Here is a 15,947-nt window from a genome sequence, read left to right on the forward strand (position 1 = left end):
GCAGGTCAGGTGGTCTGGTATTCCCATCTCTTGAAGAATTTTCCAGTTTATTGTGATACACACTCAAAGGCTTTGGCATAGTCAATAAAGCAGAAATAGATGTTTCTCTGGAACTCTCTTGCTTTTTCGATGATCCAGTGGATGTTGGCAATTTGATCTCTGGTTCCTCTGCCTTTTCTAAAACCAGCTTGAACATCAGGAAGTTCACGGTTCACATATTGCTGAAGCCTGGCTTGGAGAATTTTGAGCATTACTTTACTAGCGTGTGAGATGAGTGCAATTTTGATCAGTTACAGATGCTTAAAATATGTGTTTGTTTTTGCAATGAAAAATAGCAAACTATCATCCCTTGTGGCGGTTTTTCCTTCATACCATAAAGAATGGAGAAATGCAAATTCATGTTTCTAACCTTTTTTCTTTCCCTGCTGCCTACTAAACCCACTGATTTTTCAAATGCTTTTATTGATAGTAGTAAGGTTTTATTTTTTACAAAAGAATATTGCCCTGGTTAATTGAGATCAGTTTGGTTTCATTTGAAAGCCACCACATGCTGAGATTGATGCATCTTCTCAGATAGTCATATGCCAGCACACATCCCTTTGGCACACATCTTGTTGCTGGCCCAGAACAGATATCAGCTGCTTCTGAAACCTTTGAGTTCGGGTGCTGATTTTGATTGCTGCATCATCAGGAAACACTAAGCATCCATGCTATGCCATTATCTTTTCTAGGTTTCAATCCTGAATCAAAGTGAGTCAGGAATGTCAAGGTGAAAGCCAAAAATATGGTCTATACTAACTGTACCCCCACTGAAAATGAATCGCCTCACTTTTACTGAGATAGATTTATCAGGTTGTGGATAGAGTCTAAACCCCTTTTCCTCCTCCCATCCTTCCTGCCTTGTCTTCCTATATCCTTTATATGACCTAAAATTCAAATAATCTATTAATCAGATACTCTCACTTACTTATCTACATATATATTCCTTTGAATAGAGTCAATCTCAGGTTATTTTTCAAATGGTAGATTTGTTCATGCCCTAAGGAAGGAGAAAGGTAACTAAAAGCTATAACCAGAAATATTATAAAAGAGCTTGTTTCCGTACTGACACGTCATATAATGTTACCAGGTACGCCTCTGAGTTTACAGAGACAGTGGAGGGGGCGGCATCATTCTACACCATTCTCTTTCTGCATCCCACCCTCTTCCATCTTTTTACGTAATGGGACCAAGAGAAAAGAAAAATAGATTATATGGCCTGATGAGAACCATCATGAAAAAAACAAACTTATACCAAAACGCAGCTTTTTCTAGGTAGGTGATAAATTAATCAGTCACGAGAAACCTTCCTCCTCCTCTTTTCTCCCTGTACGGTTTTTCATCCCTGAGCAGCGGGCTGTCACTTTGTCTTTGCTTCTTACTAAGTAGGCCTTAGGACTCTGTATGTGGTCGGTGATGTAGGAGACATCTGCCTTTAATTTTCCCTTCTGTAATGTGGCCAGGTGACTCTGTATTTCCACCACACTTCCCGTGTCCTAATTTCTCTTGCCAGGTGGAGACCCCTGCCAGTCTTGTGTCTGTCCTAGGAGTTTATCCCAGGTTTTCCCTGAACATCCATTAAGGAATTATCCAAAAGGAAATGGCAACCTTTTCTAGTAGAAGCTCTGCTGCATAGAGTTTTTTAAACCAGGGTGATAGATTTTAAGGAAGAGTGTGGATTTTCTTTTTCTGTTTTTTTCTTTTTTACAAAGAACTTTTCTTTAAATTCTTTAAAAGTCATTGTTAAATAGGGCAGAATTGCATGAGTCACACAGGCAGGCAAGGAAAAAAGAGAATTGAAGGATGAATTCAGAAAGCTAAACATCGACTAGTTTTCCAGGAAGACAAACAGTAGAGGAAACTTGTTAAAGAGAAGACACAGCACACTTTCCCAGGGGTGAGGGCACATCTCCAGGCTGGCTGGGTCCCTTCGGCAAGGGGAATCGGGGGATGCAGAGAGGCTGCAAAGACACAGGGAGCCCGGGGCCTCCAAGGGAAAAGAGCAGAGGTCACAGGGGCTTCTCTGTGTTGCCAGTGGAGCTAGAAGACACTGGGATTCTGGAGAAAATCCTGGAGGGGGCATGGGCAGGGGACTGTCATTTTGTATTATAATAAGTTTCTAAGACTATCTGGTTTCTAAAGTGACATTATGTGTTACTTCAAGAAAATAAAAATGAGCTTGAAGAACAACAACAAGAACTATATTAGTCACTAGTCTTTAGGAGACTTGTTCTTTACTTATGATCTGAAATATTTTATGGCATGGAATCTGAACATTCCAAAAGTACTTTAAAAGTTGTCTTAATTTTTTTTAATTGTCCGTAATTTTTTTTAATTTAAGGTTTATATGTAACATCTTTCCAATATGTACATTGCCTGGGAAGGAATTTATAGACTAGTAGAGGAAATAATGCAACAGAATACCTCTAATAAAGGTACCCAGTCTATGAAAGACTATTGTAAGAAAAGCGGAAGTACATGCAGTGCGCTTCAGTCCACAGGCTTTTGACTAAACCATGAGCATCTTACAACCAGGGACCGTGTCCAGTCATAGATCTTATTTTTTTGATATCTAGCATAACACCTGGGGTAAAATAAGCATTAAAGTTCTCGATTGAAAATTAAAATTGTTCTCTTTGTAACTGGGTCCATACCTGTCTTTAGGTCAGAAATACAGACATCATCAGCTAATAGGACAAAAGTTGGCAAAATCAGTCTCTGGATGTTTGCGGTGCTTCAAGCCGAAACTGCCACATGTTCAGCGTTTTATTATCCCTACTGCGTCCTGGCATATCAGGACACTTTTTTAGAATGTTGTGATCTTTTCCTGCTTTTGTTGTTGTTCAGTTGCTACATCGTGGCAGACACTTTGAGACCCCATGGACTGTAGCACATCAGGCTCCTCTGTCTTCCACTGACTCCTGGAGTTCGCGCAAATTCATGTCCATTGAGTCAGTGATACTGTCTAACCGCCTCATCCTCTGCTGCCCTATTCTTTTGCCTTCGCTCTTTCCCAGCATCAGGGTCTTTTCCAAAGAGTTGGCTCTTCGCATCAGGTAGCCAAAGTATTGGAGTTTCAGTTTCAGCATCAGGTCTTCCATTGCGTATTCAGGGTTGATTTCCTTTAGGATTGACTGGTTTGATATACGTCTAAGAGACTCTCAAGAGTCTTCTCCACCAACACAGTTCAAAAGCATCAATTCTTTGGCACTCAGCCTTCTTTATGGTCCAACTCTCACATCCATACATGACTACTGGAAAAACCATAGCTTTGACTACACAGACTTTTTTCAGCAAAGTGATATCTCTGCTTTTTAATACACTAAGTTTGTCATAGCTTTTCTTCAGAGAGCAAGCATCTTTTAATTTCATGGTTGCAGTCACTGAACGCAGTGATTTTGGAAACCAAGAAAATAAAATCTGTCACTGCTTCCACTTTTCCCCCTTTTATTTGCCATGAAATGATGGGACTGAATGCCATGATCTTAATTTTTTAAATGTTGAGTTTTAAGCCAGCTTTTCCACTCTCCTATGTCACCCTCATCAAGAGGCTCTTTAGTTCCTCTTCACTTTCTGCCATAGAGTGGTATCATCTACATATGTGAGGTTGTTGATATTTTCCCCAGCAATCTTGAGTCCAGTTTGTGATCCATCCAGCCTGGCATTTCACATGATGTACTCTGCATAGAGGTTAAATAAGCAGGTTGACAATATGCAGCCTTGTTGCACTCCTTTCTCAATTTTGAACTGTCAGTTGTTCCATGTCTGGTTCTAGCTGTTGCTTCTTGACCCACATAGTTTCTCAAGAGACTGGTATGGCGGTCTGGTACTCTCATCTCTTTCAGAATTTTCCACAGTTTGTTGTGATCCACACAGTCAAAGGCTTTAGCATAGTCAATGAAGCAGAAGTAGAGGTCTCTCTGGAATTTCATACTTTTACCAACAAATAACTTCTAATCATAAAAATTAATCCTCTGTATTGCTGGATATTGTATATCCAGCAAATGGAGGAGTAAATTTTAGCCCTTTTTGTCTTTCTAGGTTTTCTACATGAAAGTCACTCAGTTGCATCCGACTCTTTGCAACCCCATGGACTATATAGAATGGGATCATGACATTCCATACATTCTATCCATGGACAGGCCAGAATACTAGAGTGGGTAGCCTTTCTCTTCTCCAGGGGATCTTCCCAACTCAGGGATCAAATCCAGGTCTCCCGCATTGCAAGTGGATTCTTTAACACCTGAGCCACCAGGGAAGCCCGAGAATACTGGAGTGGGTAGCCTATCCCTTCTCCAGAGGATCTTCCCAACCAGGAATTGAACCAGGGTCTCCTGCATTGCAGGCAGATTCTTTACCCACTGAGCTACCAGGGAAGCCCATGTTTTCTATGTAAACTTGTTCTGTAGATCACTTTTGGTTGACTATAGAAGAAAGATATAAACCAGAAAAGATTTGTTCTGGTTACTGTTTCCTTGGTTCATTCAATAGATGTTTATTGAACACAGTTATACATCAAACCCATTTTCAACCTTTTTGTGTTAACATCTTAAGATTGTGTGGAAGATCCTGTTCTTACATGCTGCAGTAAATGCCACCTTTCTTAGGTGCTGACTTGACATTGTGCCTGTTCCTCTTCTCGGGGCAAGTTGTACATGCTCTGCATCAAGTAACATAACTCGCGGTTGCATCTGATTAACATCACTGTGTACTACTGTGTAGGGGTCATGGTTTGAAGTTTAGCAGCACACCAGTGATGTGCTGCTTATTGGTTGGGAATTACCAGAGGCTTAACTTATAGAGAGACAGATTCTAAAGATAGCATATGGTGAAAACCTGCGAATAGGCAGAATTACCGCTAAAATTCCATTAATTGACACTTAAAGTTGCCAAATTAGGTGCCACTATGGATACCATCTCTTAATAAGAGAGTTTTCCATCTACTGTTAGGAGAGAGTTCTGTTCTTCACTGAACACCAGATGCTTATCAAGGTGACATTTTGTATGAAAAAAACCTATTTTTAAGCATCAGACCCAGACACTTTTGGCAAGATGTGCATACAACAAGATGTAACAAACAAGCAGAACAAAGCCAGCAGTGACATTATTTCTGGGGATTTGCTTATTAGGTAGATTGTAGGTGGGTCACCTGTGCTAGTCGTGCTATTGTGTCTCTCCCTGTGAGTACGATTGAGTTCTCAGTAGTTCATTGAGCCGTGACTCCCACCAAGCTGCACTGAAAAAACAAGTGGAAGATCATCGTGTCTCTCCTTGAGAAGTTTACAGTGTAATTAGGAAATTAAGACATGCATGTGTGGGAAAAAAAGAAAAAACAAAGCATTGGAAAGGATGGGGCAACACATTCTAATCTTAAATGTACTTTAGTTATTAACAGTAGAGTTAAAAGCCTCTTCTGGGATCTTTGAACATTTTCTTTTTTAGAAATTAAAAATTTCTAAATTAAAAAATTAAAAAGATTTCTTTTTTAATAGAGCTAAAGAAACATGAAACTGCAGAGCCACTGATCACCGTGCCCGTTTGGTGAAAAACATCACAGGAAGGATGACCTAAAGGAGCAGGGATCTGCGTTCTCAGTGGGGAAAATACAGTGCTCAAGAAAGCCTGTAGATCTGCTTTGTTCTCTCGGCTTTATTATTGCTTCAGCTTCAAAAGAGGTTAGGTACATGAGAAGCGTGTATTGTGAAGCTCAGAATGGTTGTAAGTTGTGAATAATAATTGCAACTGAAATGTGAATAGTCAATTATTTGAATTTATAAGGCAAGGTTGTGATAACTACTGGGCAGCTCAACTGGTGTTGGCAGGATATCGCCAAAAAATTTTAGCTTGGTATAATTATGGACTCCAGAAACTTGTGTACAGGAAATAGGGTAGAAGAATAGAGCCTACTTTTTTGCTTTTTGGCTGCGTGGGCTCTTCACTGCAGCGCTCGGACTTCTGTAATTGTAACATGTGTGCTTGGTTGCCCTGCAGCGTGTGGGATCCTAGTTCCCACACCAGGGACCACGTACCCCGCGCTGGAAGGTGGACTCTTAACCGCCGAACCATTAGGGAAGTCCCAGATGGGCCAAGCTCTGTGCTGTGTATTTTACGTAGGTTTTTTTTTTTTTTGGTCATTCAGTTTTAGTAACAAGCCAAAAGATGGGCATTGGTATCCATATATTACACATAAGAAATAATTCCAGTAAGTGAGTACATAGGCTGAGCTCTACCCACTCCAGTATTCTTGCCTGGAAAATTCCATGGACAGAGGAGCCTGGCGGGCTACAGTCCATGGGGTTGCAAAGAGTCAGACACAACTGAGCAACTGAGCATGCACACAAATAGGAAAGCAGGCCTCTACTGCTGCTGCTGCTGCTAAGTCGCTTCAGTCATGTCTGACTCTGTGCGACCCCAGAGACGGCAGCCCACCAGGCTCCACCGTCCCTGGGATTCTCCAGGCAAGAACACGGGAGTGGGTTGCCATTTCCTTCTCCAATGCATGAAAGTGAAAAGTGAAAGTGAAGTCGCTCAGTCGTGTCCGACTCTTCGCGACCCCATGGACTGCAGCCCACCAGGCTCTTCTATCCATTGGATTCTCCAAACAAGAGTGCTGGAGTGGGGTGCCATTTCCTTCTCAGAAGCAGGCCTCTGGCTGGCTCCAAATTCTTTCCTTTTCCCACTACAGTCATGATCCCTGGCAGGTGTATCATGCATCCTGTTTGCTTTCTCTACCTGTGTGTTGTTTGTGCTCACAGCTATGCTGTCAATAGAACTCATTTTACAGATTTTATAATAGGTAAAGTATATTAATGAAACTCATTCAAATATGTATTAACTTTTTTTGTCATGAAACCAAGAATATAAATAAAGGTTATACAAATGATTTTCTTTTCTTTAAAAAGATTCAATAGAAAAATAACAATGTTATGTTATAGATCTCAGTGATTATAGTTGAGCTGTCAATGTGATGAAAAAGTTAATGAACTCAGGACTCATAACTTTTTGTAAGGCTTTCACAGTATTATTAATAATAGAAGTATTTTGTAGTTTTGTTATAGCTTTTAACTTTAGTAAAAACCATTCTAATTAGATCTCAATAATTTTTCTTTACTAATCTTTATTTTCTAAGTCTGAAGAAGGAACTCATTCTCCTTGCCATACCCAAACTTTATGGAAGCTAATTAGAGTTTTAGAGCTAAAACATAATTTGTTTTCATTAGTTTCAGGTAACTACACTTATTTTTTCCATTCCCCACAGTTTATCAGATTTGGCCTTACATATTGTGATCATAATATTAACTTAGACACTTTTAAAATGGCATCATAGCTTTATATTTGTCTTAGTGGTAAATGTTATTTACTAACTCATACTTTATTTCCCCATTACATGATATTGTTTTAATCTAGCAGGTAATGTAGGGTGATAAAAAATTTGAATGATGCACACAAAAGATGAAAGCACAGGTATTTTTGTTATTCTATAACACTATTACTCTCTGTTTTAAGAGACAAATACGGGTTGGCCCAATGCTCTGCTTATAAAAGTATATATAATTATTTTTTTCCTGCAATACAGCAAGTGAAGGTTTACTGTAGTCCTGAAATGAATATTGTAAAAAAAAAAAAGGGAAAAAGCAGTACACATAAACACCTGACTTGGTTTATAAACACCTGACTTAAAAAGGTTATGTTCATAGAATGGCTGACTTCTTCTGTTCCTTCTTAGTAAGACTAATTTTTCACCTGACATGGTGATAGCACCACTTTTCAAAGGCTGTTCTTGGTGCTAGAAATTTCTCTTCTTTCTTCTTTCTAATCGCTGCCTTTGTCCTGTTCCCTCAGATCGAGCCTCCACTCCCATTCCATTTGATCCCACTGCTGCCACCATCCACTTGGCAACTGGAAATGGCAAAGCCAACTTCTTTCCCATCCATATAAATACCGTTACTCTATTTTGTTGTCATTGGCTTACTGGTTCAGCTGAGGGTAATTTTTCTATTTTTAAAATCATAGCATAATATTTAGTATGAATTTAGGATATCAACAGGTGTGAAGAGCATGCATTTGAACCATTGCAGTGAACACTTTGTCTTGGGTGGCCCTACACCCGATGCTTATACATGGCTCATAGCTTCATTGAGTTATGCAAGCCCCTTTGCCACGGCAAGGCAGTTATCTGTGAAGGGGAGGCCTGGCATGCTGCAGTCCATGGAGTCACAAAGAGTCAGACACGACTGGGTGGCTGAACAACAACAGAGACGTTTGGGGTTGTCACAAGTGTTGGGGGTAGGGGACCATATGTTTTTAGCTTCTAGCAAGTATAGGTCAAGAATGCTGCTAATCTTTCTGTTACACACAGGATAACCCCCACCCCCACCCCTTTAACAAATGTCAATAGTACCAAAGTTGAGAAAACTTGCATTAGTTCTATTCAAGCATCAGCGCTGTGTCTTCCTCATAGCTCCCAGGGCTAAATTTAGACACCCCTCTTCTGAGCTCCCATAATACCTTGCATAACATTTTTTTTGGTCACATTCTGTTCCTATCTTTCATTTGTTGATCTTGCCAAAAAGACTGCATATTTCTTGAGGGAAGAGATTATGTATTATCAACATTAGTATCCCCAGTTTGTGGCAGAATGCCAGGTACATAGCTAGAGCTTCATAAATGAATAAACATATTTTTGAATAAGGCATCCTCGACTACTCCAGTGTCTTTCTGGCCCTTTCAGAAATCTAGTCTTGCTCGTTTTTATCTTCTTTTTCCTAAATCTACTCAATACTTATCTTTTACAATATTAACATGTCAGTCTTATCATCCATAAAAATGTAGATCTTTCCACAATTCAAGACATATAATACCAGCATTCCAGGATTTATTCATGAACTCTTAAAGAGTCAGGCATGCCATAACATCATGGCTGGTGCATACGGAGTAGCTATAGTCAACAATGTTTATTCTAGGGAGATGTCCCAAACAAATTCCTACTTGATTTTTGAAACAATTTGCTGTCATATCCCTGACCATGTATTCTTAGTGTTTAACCTGACTGGTCATGCTGGCGTCAGCAATCCCCTCTAGCATGTTCCCACATCCTTCAGCGTGGCATCTGTATCCACATCCTTCTCTCTTAGCGTGGCCTCTTCACATGCTGCACTTAGCTCATGCACAGCCGTCTCTTCACTCCTGCTTCCCTTCTCACGTTCTTCAGGCTCAGTCAAGATCCGTCATGTGTTAGACGCCACGACTGAGTGATGTACACCTTCTCTGCACTCATAGCCCTTTGCGCCCGCCCCTGTATACTATGAATAGCAGAGCACCTCTGATATTTGTCTTTCTCACCAAGGTCAGAGTCTTTCAAGGCATGTCTGGTGCCTGATACATGTTATACATGTAATAAATATTGAATGTACGAGCAAATGGATGGGACAGAATACCTCTTTCAACCTGCAAAAATCGCACCAATCTGGTTAAACCTTTCTACTGGGAGGTGGAGATGAATCCATCCAAATGTTGAGAGCCTTCAGAGAAGATGTTACCGTGAGATAAAGTTTATATTCAGTGGCAGCTTTATCAAGTTGACTAGAGGGCTGTACCTCTGGATCACATTAACTCAACTCCTTGTTAACCCGATGTCTTTATTGACTGGTACTTTAATAATAAGCCCCTGACATGTATTGAGGATTTTTATAAAGAATGCATTTTTAGAGATATTTTCAGTTCCCTCTGAAGACAGAGGAGCTCCAAAAACCCGTGTGGTGACGATGATGGCACTGGCGGGCATCATTCTCATTTCTTTACCAAACAGACCAAATCCAGCAGCTCCTGGATTTGTGGAAACGGTTTTTTCCTTAGCAAAGCGAGGGGGAGGGAGAGGGATGGATTTAAACCTAGGAACAAACGGTTACTTTGAAGGTTGTGTAAATATTTTTTAAAATCTGTTTTACTGTTATATTAATAAATAAAATGTGACCCCAAATAAGGAGAGGTTGGGTTTTCTTAGATGAGATTAAGAATGACCATTGTTTGTTGTTGCTGACAACATTACAACGTCATACTTAGCAACTTTTATTTTGTTCTTTCCTGTATCTACAGAATCTGTATGAAATCTGGGGGGCAGGCTTTATACCTAGAAGTAATTTGCCTACGTATTGAACTTTGTGGAATATTCAGAAGCTTTTACCCATCAACCCAAGCCTGAATTAGAGACATTTGGACTATAATCAGACTGCAGTGAATTCACATCTGCCTCTGTCACTTTCCCTCATATTGAGGCTTCTCTGACAGCTCAGTTGGTAAAGAATCCTCCTGCAATGCAGGAGACCCCAGTTCAATTCTTGGGTCGGGAAGGTCCACTGGAGAAGGGAAAGGCTACCCACTCCAGTATTCTGGCCTGGAGAATTCCATGGACTGGATAGGGTTGCAAAGAGTTGGACACGACTGAGCGACTTTCACTTTCTGTCACTTTCCAGCTGTGTGACTGAAGCCCTAACCTTTAAGCCTGTTCCCAACTCATTTTCAAAATTATGTTTGGCACACACGATAATAAGCTATTCTCATCAGTATATTCATCACTGGAATCTCATTTCATTATGCTGAGAAACTCGTTTTTAAAATGCAGTTTTCTTTCTTTCTTTTTTTTTTTTTTAGTTTTCTTTCTTAAAAGTACCTTCTTAACCATTAAGCAAGGTTCTGTGCAAAAGCAGCGGGAGACAGTGATCCTACAGCACAGGCCAAGAGGGGCTTTTGGGGGAAAGCAGGAAGAAAAGATGGAAGGGGACCCCCAGAGTCCTGGAGGAAGAGAAATCCAAAGCAGCAGTCAGGCCTGAGACACTTCTCTCTTGACCCAAACTTTTGGTTCTCCTCCTCAGGATCCAAAAGCCATTTCCCCAACCCTTCATTTTCCTCTAGAAGATCCATGATTCTCATACTCTGGACTGGGCTATCCGCTGCACTGAGAGCAAGGACTCCTGGTAATAGGGCAGCAGTGCTTGAAAAGCAGAAGGCAAAAGATCTGGGTCAGCTCTGCCAGGGGCCAGGACACAGGCTTGTAAAATTAAAATGGAGTGAAGATGCACTTCTGCAGTCCTGTGTTTTGTCATGGAGGAGTCTGTCTGGTCTCAGGTTCCGTCTGAACAGCAGAAATCAGAAGAGAGCAAAGTAAGCCTCGAGGAAAACAATCTCTTAAAAACATATAGTGTTAGGCCTACTCTCTACAGGCTATCAGACCCCAGAGTGAAAACTTGTCAAGGTTTATATGTGTTGTCAGATATTTTGTGATGCCCCCAAAGATTATGAACAAACGAATCACCCTCACAGTGACTTGTATTTAATGAACACACGCTTCATTCCAGGCGTTGTATCACATGCTTCCATACAGCAGTCCCCAAGCTTCCTGGCACCAGTAATCAGTTTTGTGGAAGACAGTTTTTGCACGGACCCGGGCAGGTGAGGGTGGGGTGGGGTGGTTTGGGGGTTATTCTAGCATATTACGTTTATTGCACACCTTATTTCTATTATTATTACATCAGCTCCACCTCAGATCATCAGACACTAGATCCTGGAGGTTGGAGTCTACTGCTTTAATGATTTCTCCCTCTTAATCTTCACAGCAACCTCGTGAGGAAGTTGAGTTATCTGTGCTTTTATATGTGAGGAAATAAGGTTCTTGGAGAAGCTAAAGAATTTGATCTGCACAAAGTTGCACCAGCTGCCACGCGGAGGCGAGGCGCTGGAAGTGAAAAGGGCAGTTGGATCCACAACAGGCTCTGCTGCCCCCTTCTTTAATCAGAAATCAGGTGACCATGCCTGCCGCTCCAGGGTGGCTCTCCTACCTGAGTGTTCCCCTGGGACAGGAGCCTGAACTGTGCTGAGCAGGATTCCCATATGGTCTTCTTTTAAGGCTATGGAGTGGTACCTTCACCTGTAGCCTGGGCTCTGCAGAAAGGTGGAGATAAGGGGGCATCTGCAAAACCACAGGTTTTTCAACCACAGCTACATTAGAAGTACAGAAATTGTATTGTATGCACCACACAGCCTGGAGGCTACTCCAGCATCTCCCAAAACTGATTCCCATAGACCTGCATTTGACCACAGGCCTTCTTTTTTATTCTCTGTTCCACAGAACCTGTCAACCACTACAGCAGAACTTTAAACCAGAAATAAGATGTTGGTTCGTTTCTAGATGTAACCTAAACATGATGCTGCAAGTCTTGAGACTTGTAGAACCTGAGCTCATCTCAGTCAGAATTCGATTTTGTAACAAGGTTTCCAGCACCCCCACCCTCCACCCCTGCAGCAGCTTGTGGGATCCTAGTTCACCAACCAGGGATTGAACTCTCACCCTTGCTAGTAAAAACGCAGTCTGAAGGACTGGACCACCAGGGAGTTCCTGACACACATTTTAATTTAAATGTTAACATACAGAAAAATACAGGAAGTATACAGCTCCATGAATTACCCTCCCACTCAGCACTCTAGAGGCTGCCCTAACAAACTGGGTGAGTTAAGACAGAAGTCTCACAGTTCCGGAGTCTAGAAGACTGAAGTCCAGCCTGTCAAGAGGGGTCGTTCTTCCCTGAGAGCCACAGGGGAGTCCTCCCTTGCCTCTTCCTAGCTTCTGGCGGTCTGCGGCGTCTTCCGCATTCCTCGGCTGGCAGCGGCTTCCCATCTCCCTGCCTCCTGTCACAGCACTTTCCCTGTGGGCCTCTGTCTTCACCTGGGCTGCCTGTAAGGACACCAGTGACGTTGGAATCAGGGGCCCAGCCCACTCCAGGACGACCTCATCTTGACTATAGTAATGACATCTGTACTGACCTTATTCCCAAATAAGGTCTTCTCTCTGAGGTACTAGGGATTAGGAATTCAACATACTTTTTGGTTGGGGGGGGAGGAGCAGTTTAACCCTAAGATCCCCTACCATGTTCCACCCATCAATATGCCTTTCTCCTTCACATAGATAACAAAGTGTCATCAGTTCAGTTCAGTCGCTCAGTCGTTTCCGACTCTTTGCAACCCCATGAATCCCAGCACGCCAGGCCTCCCTGTCCATCGCCATCTCCCGGAGTTCACTCAGACTCACGTCCATTGAGTCGATGATGCCATCCAGCCATCTCATCCTCTGTCGTCCCCTTTTCTTCCTGTCCCCAATCCCTCCCAGCATCAGAGTCTTTTCCAGTGAGTCAACTCTTCGCATGAGGTGGCCAAAGTACTGGAGTTTCAGCTTTAGCATCTAACATCCTATAAAATCAGTGGTATTAAATAAGGAGATTACTACATGTAGACATTGATTATATCCATTATACCCTGCCTGGACATATACATGAAACTTTGACTTTTTTGGCCCTGCTTCTAAGTACTGATTCTGATCCTTTTAACTGCTAATATCTAAGTCAACATGATGTTAACATGCAGTCTCTCCAGTTTTGCACTAAGAAGTTTCTTCTCAAAACTTCAGTCAACCTACTTGTATTTTAGTGCTGTTATTAATATCACTTCTACATCACCATATATCAACCTTTTTTCAAGTAGTTTTTTACAGAAAGCCTTCAAGAACCTTTTTTTAAAAAAATAAATATTGCTGAAAATACTATATTTTTAATTATGGTCCTACCATCATGATATTGGAGACCTCCTGGAGTGTTTTTTTTTCCTTCCTTCTCTGGTATAATAGTATATGCTTAAAAGTATTCCTCCCATAAACTGAAATGATATATCATTGTATCTTCTTGGAGTTTTATCTTATCTATCTAGCAAGGGGATTTATATAGATTACTACAGGCATAAACTTTTAAAAGAGCACAAACTGGAAAATAAATATAAATTTTTTAAAAAGCATTAAAAAAAACGAGGAATTTTTAAACAAGTATTTTTTCCTGAATCGTATCATTAAAATTTCATGGTTGTATATTTTTTCTAAATGATTCCAAAGACAATCCAGCTGGTTTGAATAAAGACAAGAAAGAAATGAACAAGCAACCTTACAAACTAGTGTTAATAGTATTACCCTTTGCAGCCAGATGGTTTCGGCCAGTAAGATGAGGCTCACAGGGTTTCTGTGACTCAGCCAAGATCACATAATCAGGGGCAGCTACTGAACAAAACCCAGAGCAAGCAGAAGACTGTTCTTTTTAGGTAGTGATGTTTGTAATTCTAATCTTAGGAAGAATGCTGTTGGTCTTTAGGTCAATAAAAAAGTAAAGGTGAAAGTGTGAGTCGCTCAGTTGTGTCTGAACGTGACCCAGTGGACTGCAGCCCTCCAGGCTCCTCTGTCCATGGAATTCTCCAGGCAAGAATACTGGAGTGGGTAGCCATTTACTTCTCCAGGAGATCTTCTCGACCCTGGGATCAAACCCAGGTCTTCTACATTGTAGGCAGATTCTTTACCATCTGAGCCAAGGCACATTGACTATAAGAATGATCTATTTTGATGTGATGTAGAAGACAGGAATTCTAATGTCAAAACACAAAAGAGATACAGCAGGTCAAAATTCTTTTGGGCACCATGTAATTACTACCTGACTTTAAACTATGTCCAGAATTTTACTGGAAGATTCTCTATGCAGAAGGATGAAAACCATTTTAAGGGCTTCCATGGTAGGACAGTGGAGAAGAATCCACCTGCCAGTGCAGGAGCACAGGTTTGATCCCCAGGCCAGGAAGATTCTACATCCCACAGATCAACTTACCCACGTGCCACAAGTACCAAGCCTGTGTGCTGCAACTACCGAAGCACACCTAGAGCCTGTGCCCCGCAGAGGCCGGAGGAACCCGTGCACCACAATGAAGGGTGGCCTGCGCGCGCCGCAACTAGAAAAAGCCTGCACAAAGCACCAAAGACCCAACGAAACCGAAAGTGAAAACAAATACCATTATTTTAAAAAATTAAAAAGAAAACAGTTTTAAGGCCAAATTTTACTTCTACCAGCCTCCTCAGTTCCCATAACGCATCTTAAATAGCAAAGGCAATTTTTTTTTTTTTTGGTCGCATTGCAAGCCACTCAGGATCTTAGTTACCTGACCAGGGATCGAAACGTGCCCCCTGCAGTAGGAGTGCGGATTCTTAACCACTGCACTGCCAAGGAAGTCCCTCAAAGGCAATTTTTAAAGTTTTTTAATTTGTCTTTTGTAAATATGATAGTCCAGTAACTAATATATCAAACTGGCTGCTTGTAGCTATTTGCATCCCAGAAATGATCTGGCATTATAAATGATTCTGCTTTAAAAAGATTAATGAATGAATGTGTAATAACTTATTTTTTCTTTCTTTTTCTAGCCAAGGACCCTTGTCATCAATTAGAGCAGTAATCAAGAGATGTAAGTTTATTTTTCCTGCTCTGTACTTTCCACTGAAATAATTTTAAATGATGATTTAGATTTCCAGCAAATGATTGTATTTGATGAATCTCACAAAGAATCTGACAAGAGTAGCTTCTCCTAAGGAGTAATAAACCATTTCAGACAAGCAGCTAGGTTTTCAAGATTATTTTCAACTTTCATTTATTTATAAACCAGTTCCTGAGAACAGTATTTTTCTTTTAGAGAACGCACCTGTTTTTGACAAATGTATTATCTAGTCAATTTTAATGATCTAATATAAATTGTAACTATTTTCCATAGGTAGAGACATCTGATGGGTTTCAAAAATATCAGATCCTGTACTTTTTTACTGATTTGCTTCTATGCTATTTTTATGTAACTCTATAAATGCTTATGGAGTTCAGCTTAACACTTCCACATACATGATAGAAGTACTGTAACAGAACTCTCTCTAAAATGGTGCACTCACACTTCCTGACTTTACTTCTTGGTTAAAGCTTTAAAATTTGCTGTTGGTACAAGAGTTCAACATTCTTTTTAATAAAAGGCTTTGCAAACATCCCTTTTCCAAATAGAACATGGATGGTGTG

General features: G+C 40.9%; 1 protein-coding gene across 15 annotated transcripts in view; it reads left to right on the forward strand.

Moving 5' to 3' along the window:
• SH3D19 (SH3 domain containing 19) overlaps window positions 1-15,947 on the forward strand; it is a 209,590-nt gene that overhangs the window by 127,605 nt on the left and 66,038 nt on the right. For 13 of the 15 annotated variants that reach the window (XM_002694316.7, XM_005217479.5, XM_059876226.1 and 10 more), the window contains exon 3: window positions 15,314-15,354. In XM_002694316.7, the coding sequence (XP_002694362.4) occupies window positions 15,314-15,354 (41 nt within the window). Of the gene's footprint in view, window positions 1-5,531; window positions 5,715-15,313; window positions 15,355-15,947 lie in introns of all 15 variants that reach the window. The other 2 variants (XM_059876230.1, XM_059876229.1) reach the window with 1 other exon arrangement.

This window comes from Bos taurus, chromosome 17, assembly GCF_002263795.3.
Source record: "Bos taurus isolate L1 Dominette 01449 registration number 42190680 breed Hereford chromosome 17, ARS-UCD2.0, whole genome shotgun sequence".
In the NCBI taxonomy this organism is placed as follows: Eukaryota; Metazoa; Chordata; class Mammalia; order Artiodactyla; family Bovidae; genus Bos; species Bos taurus.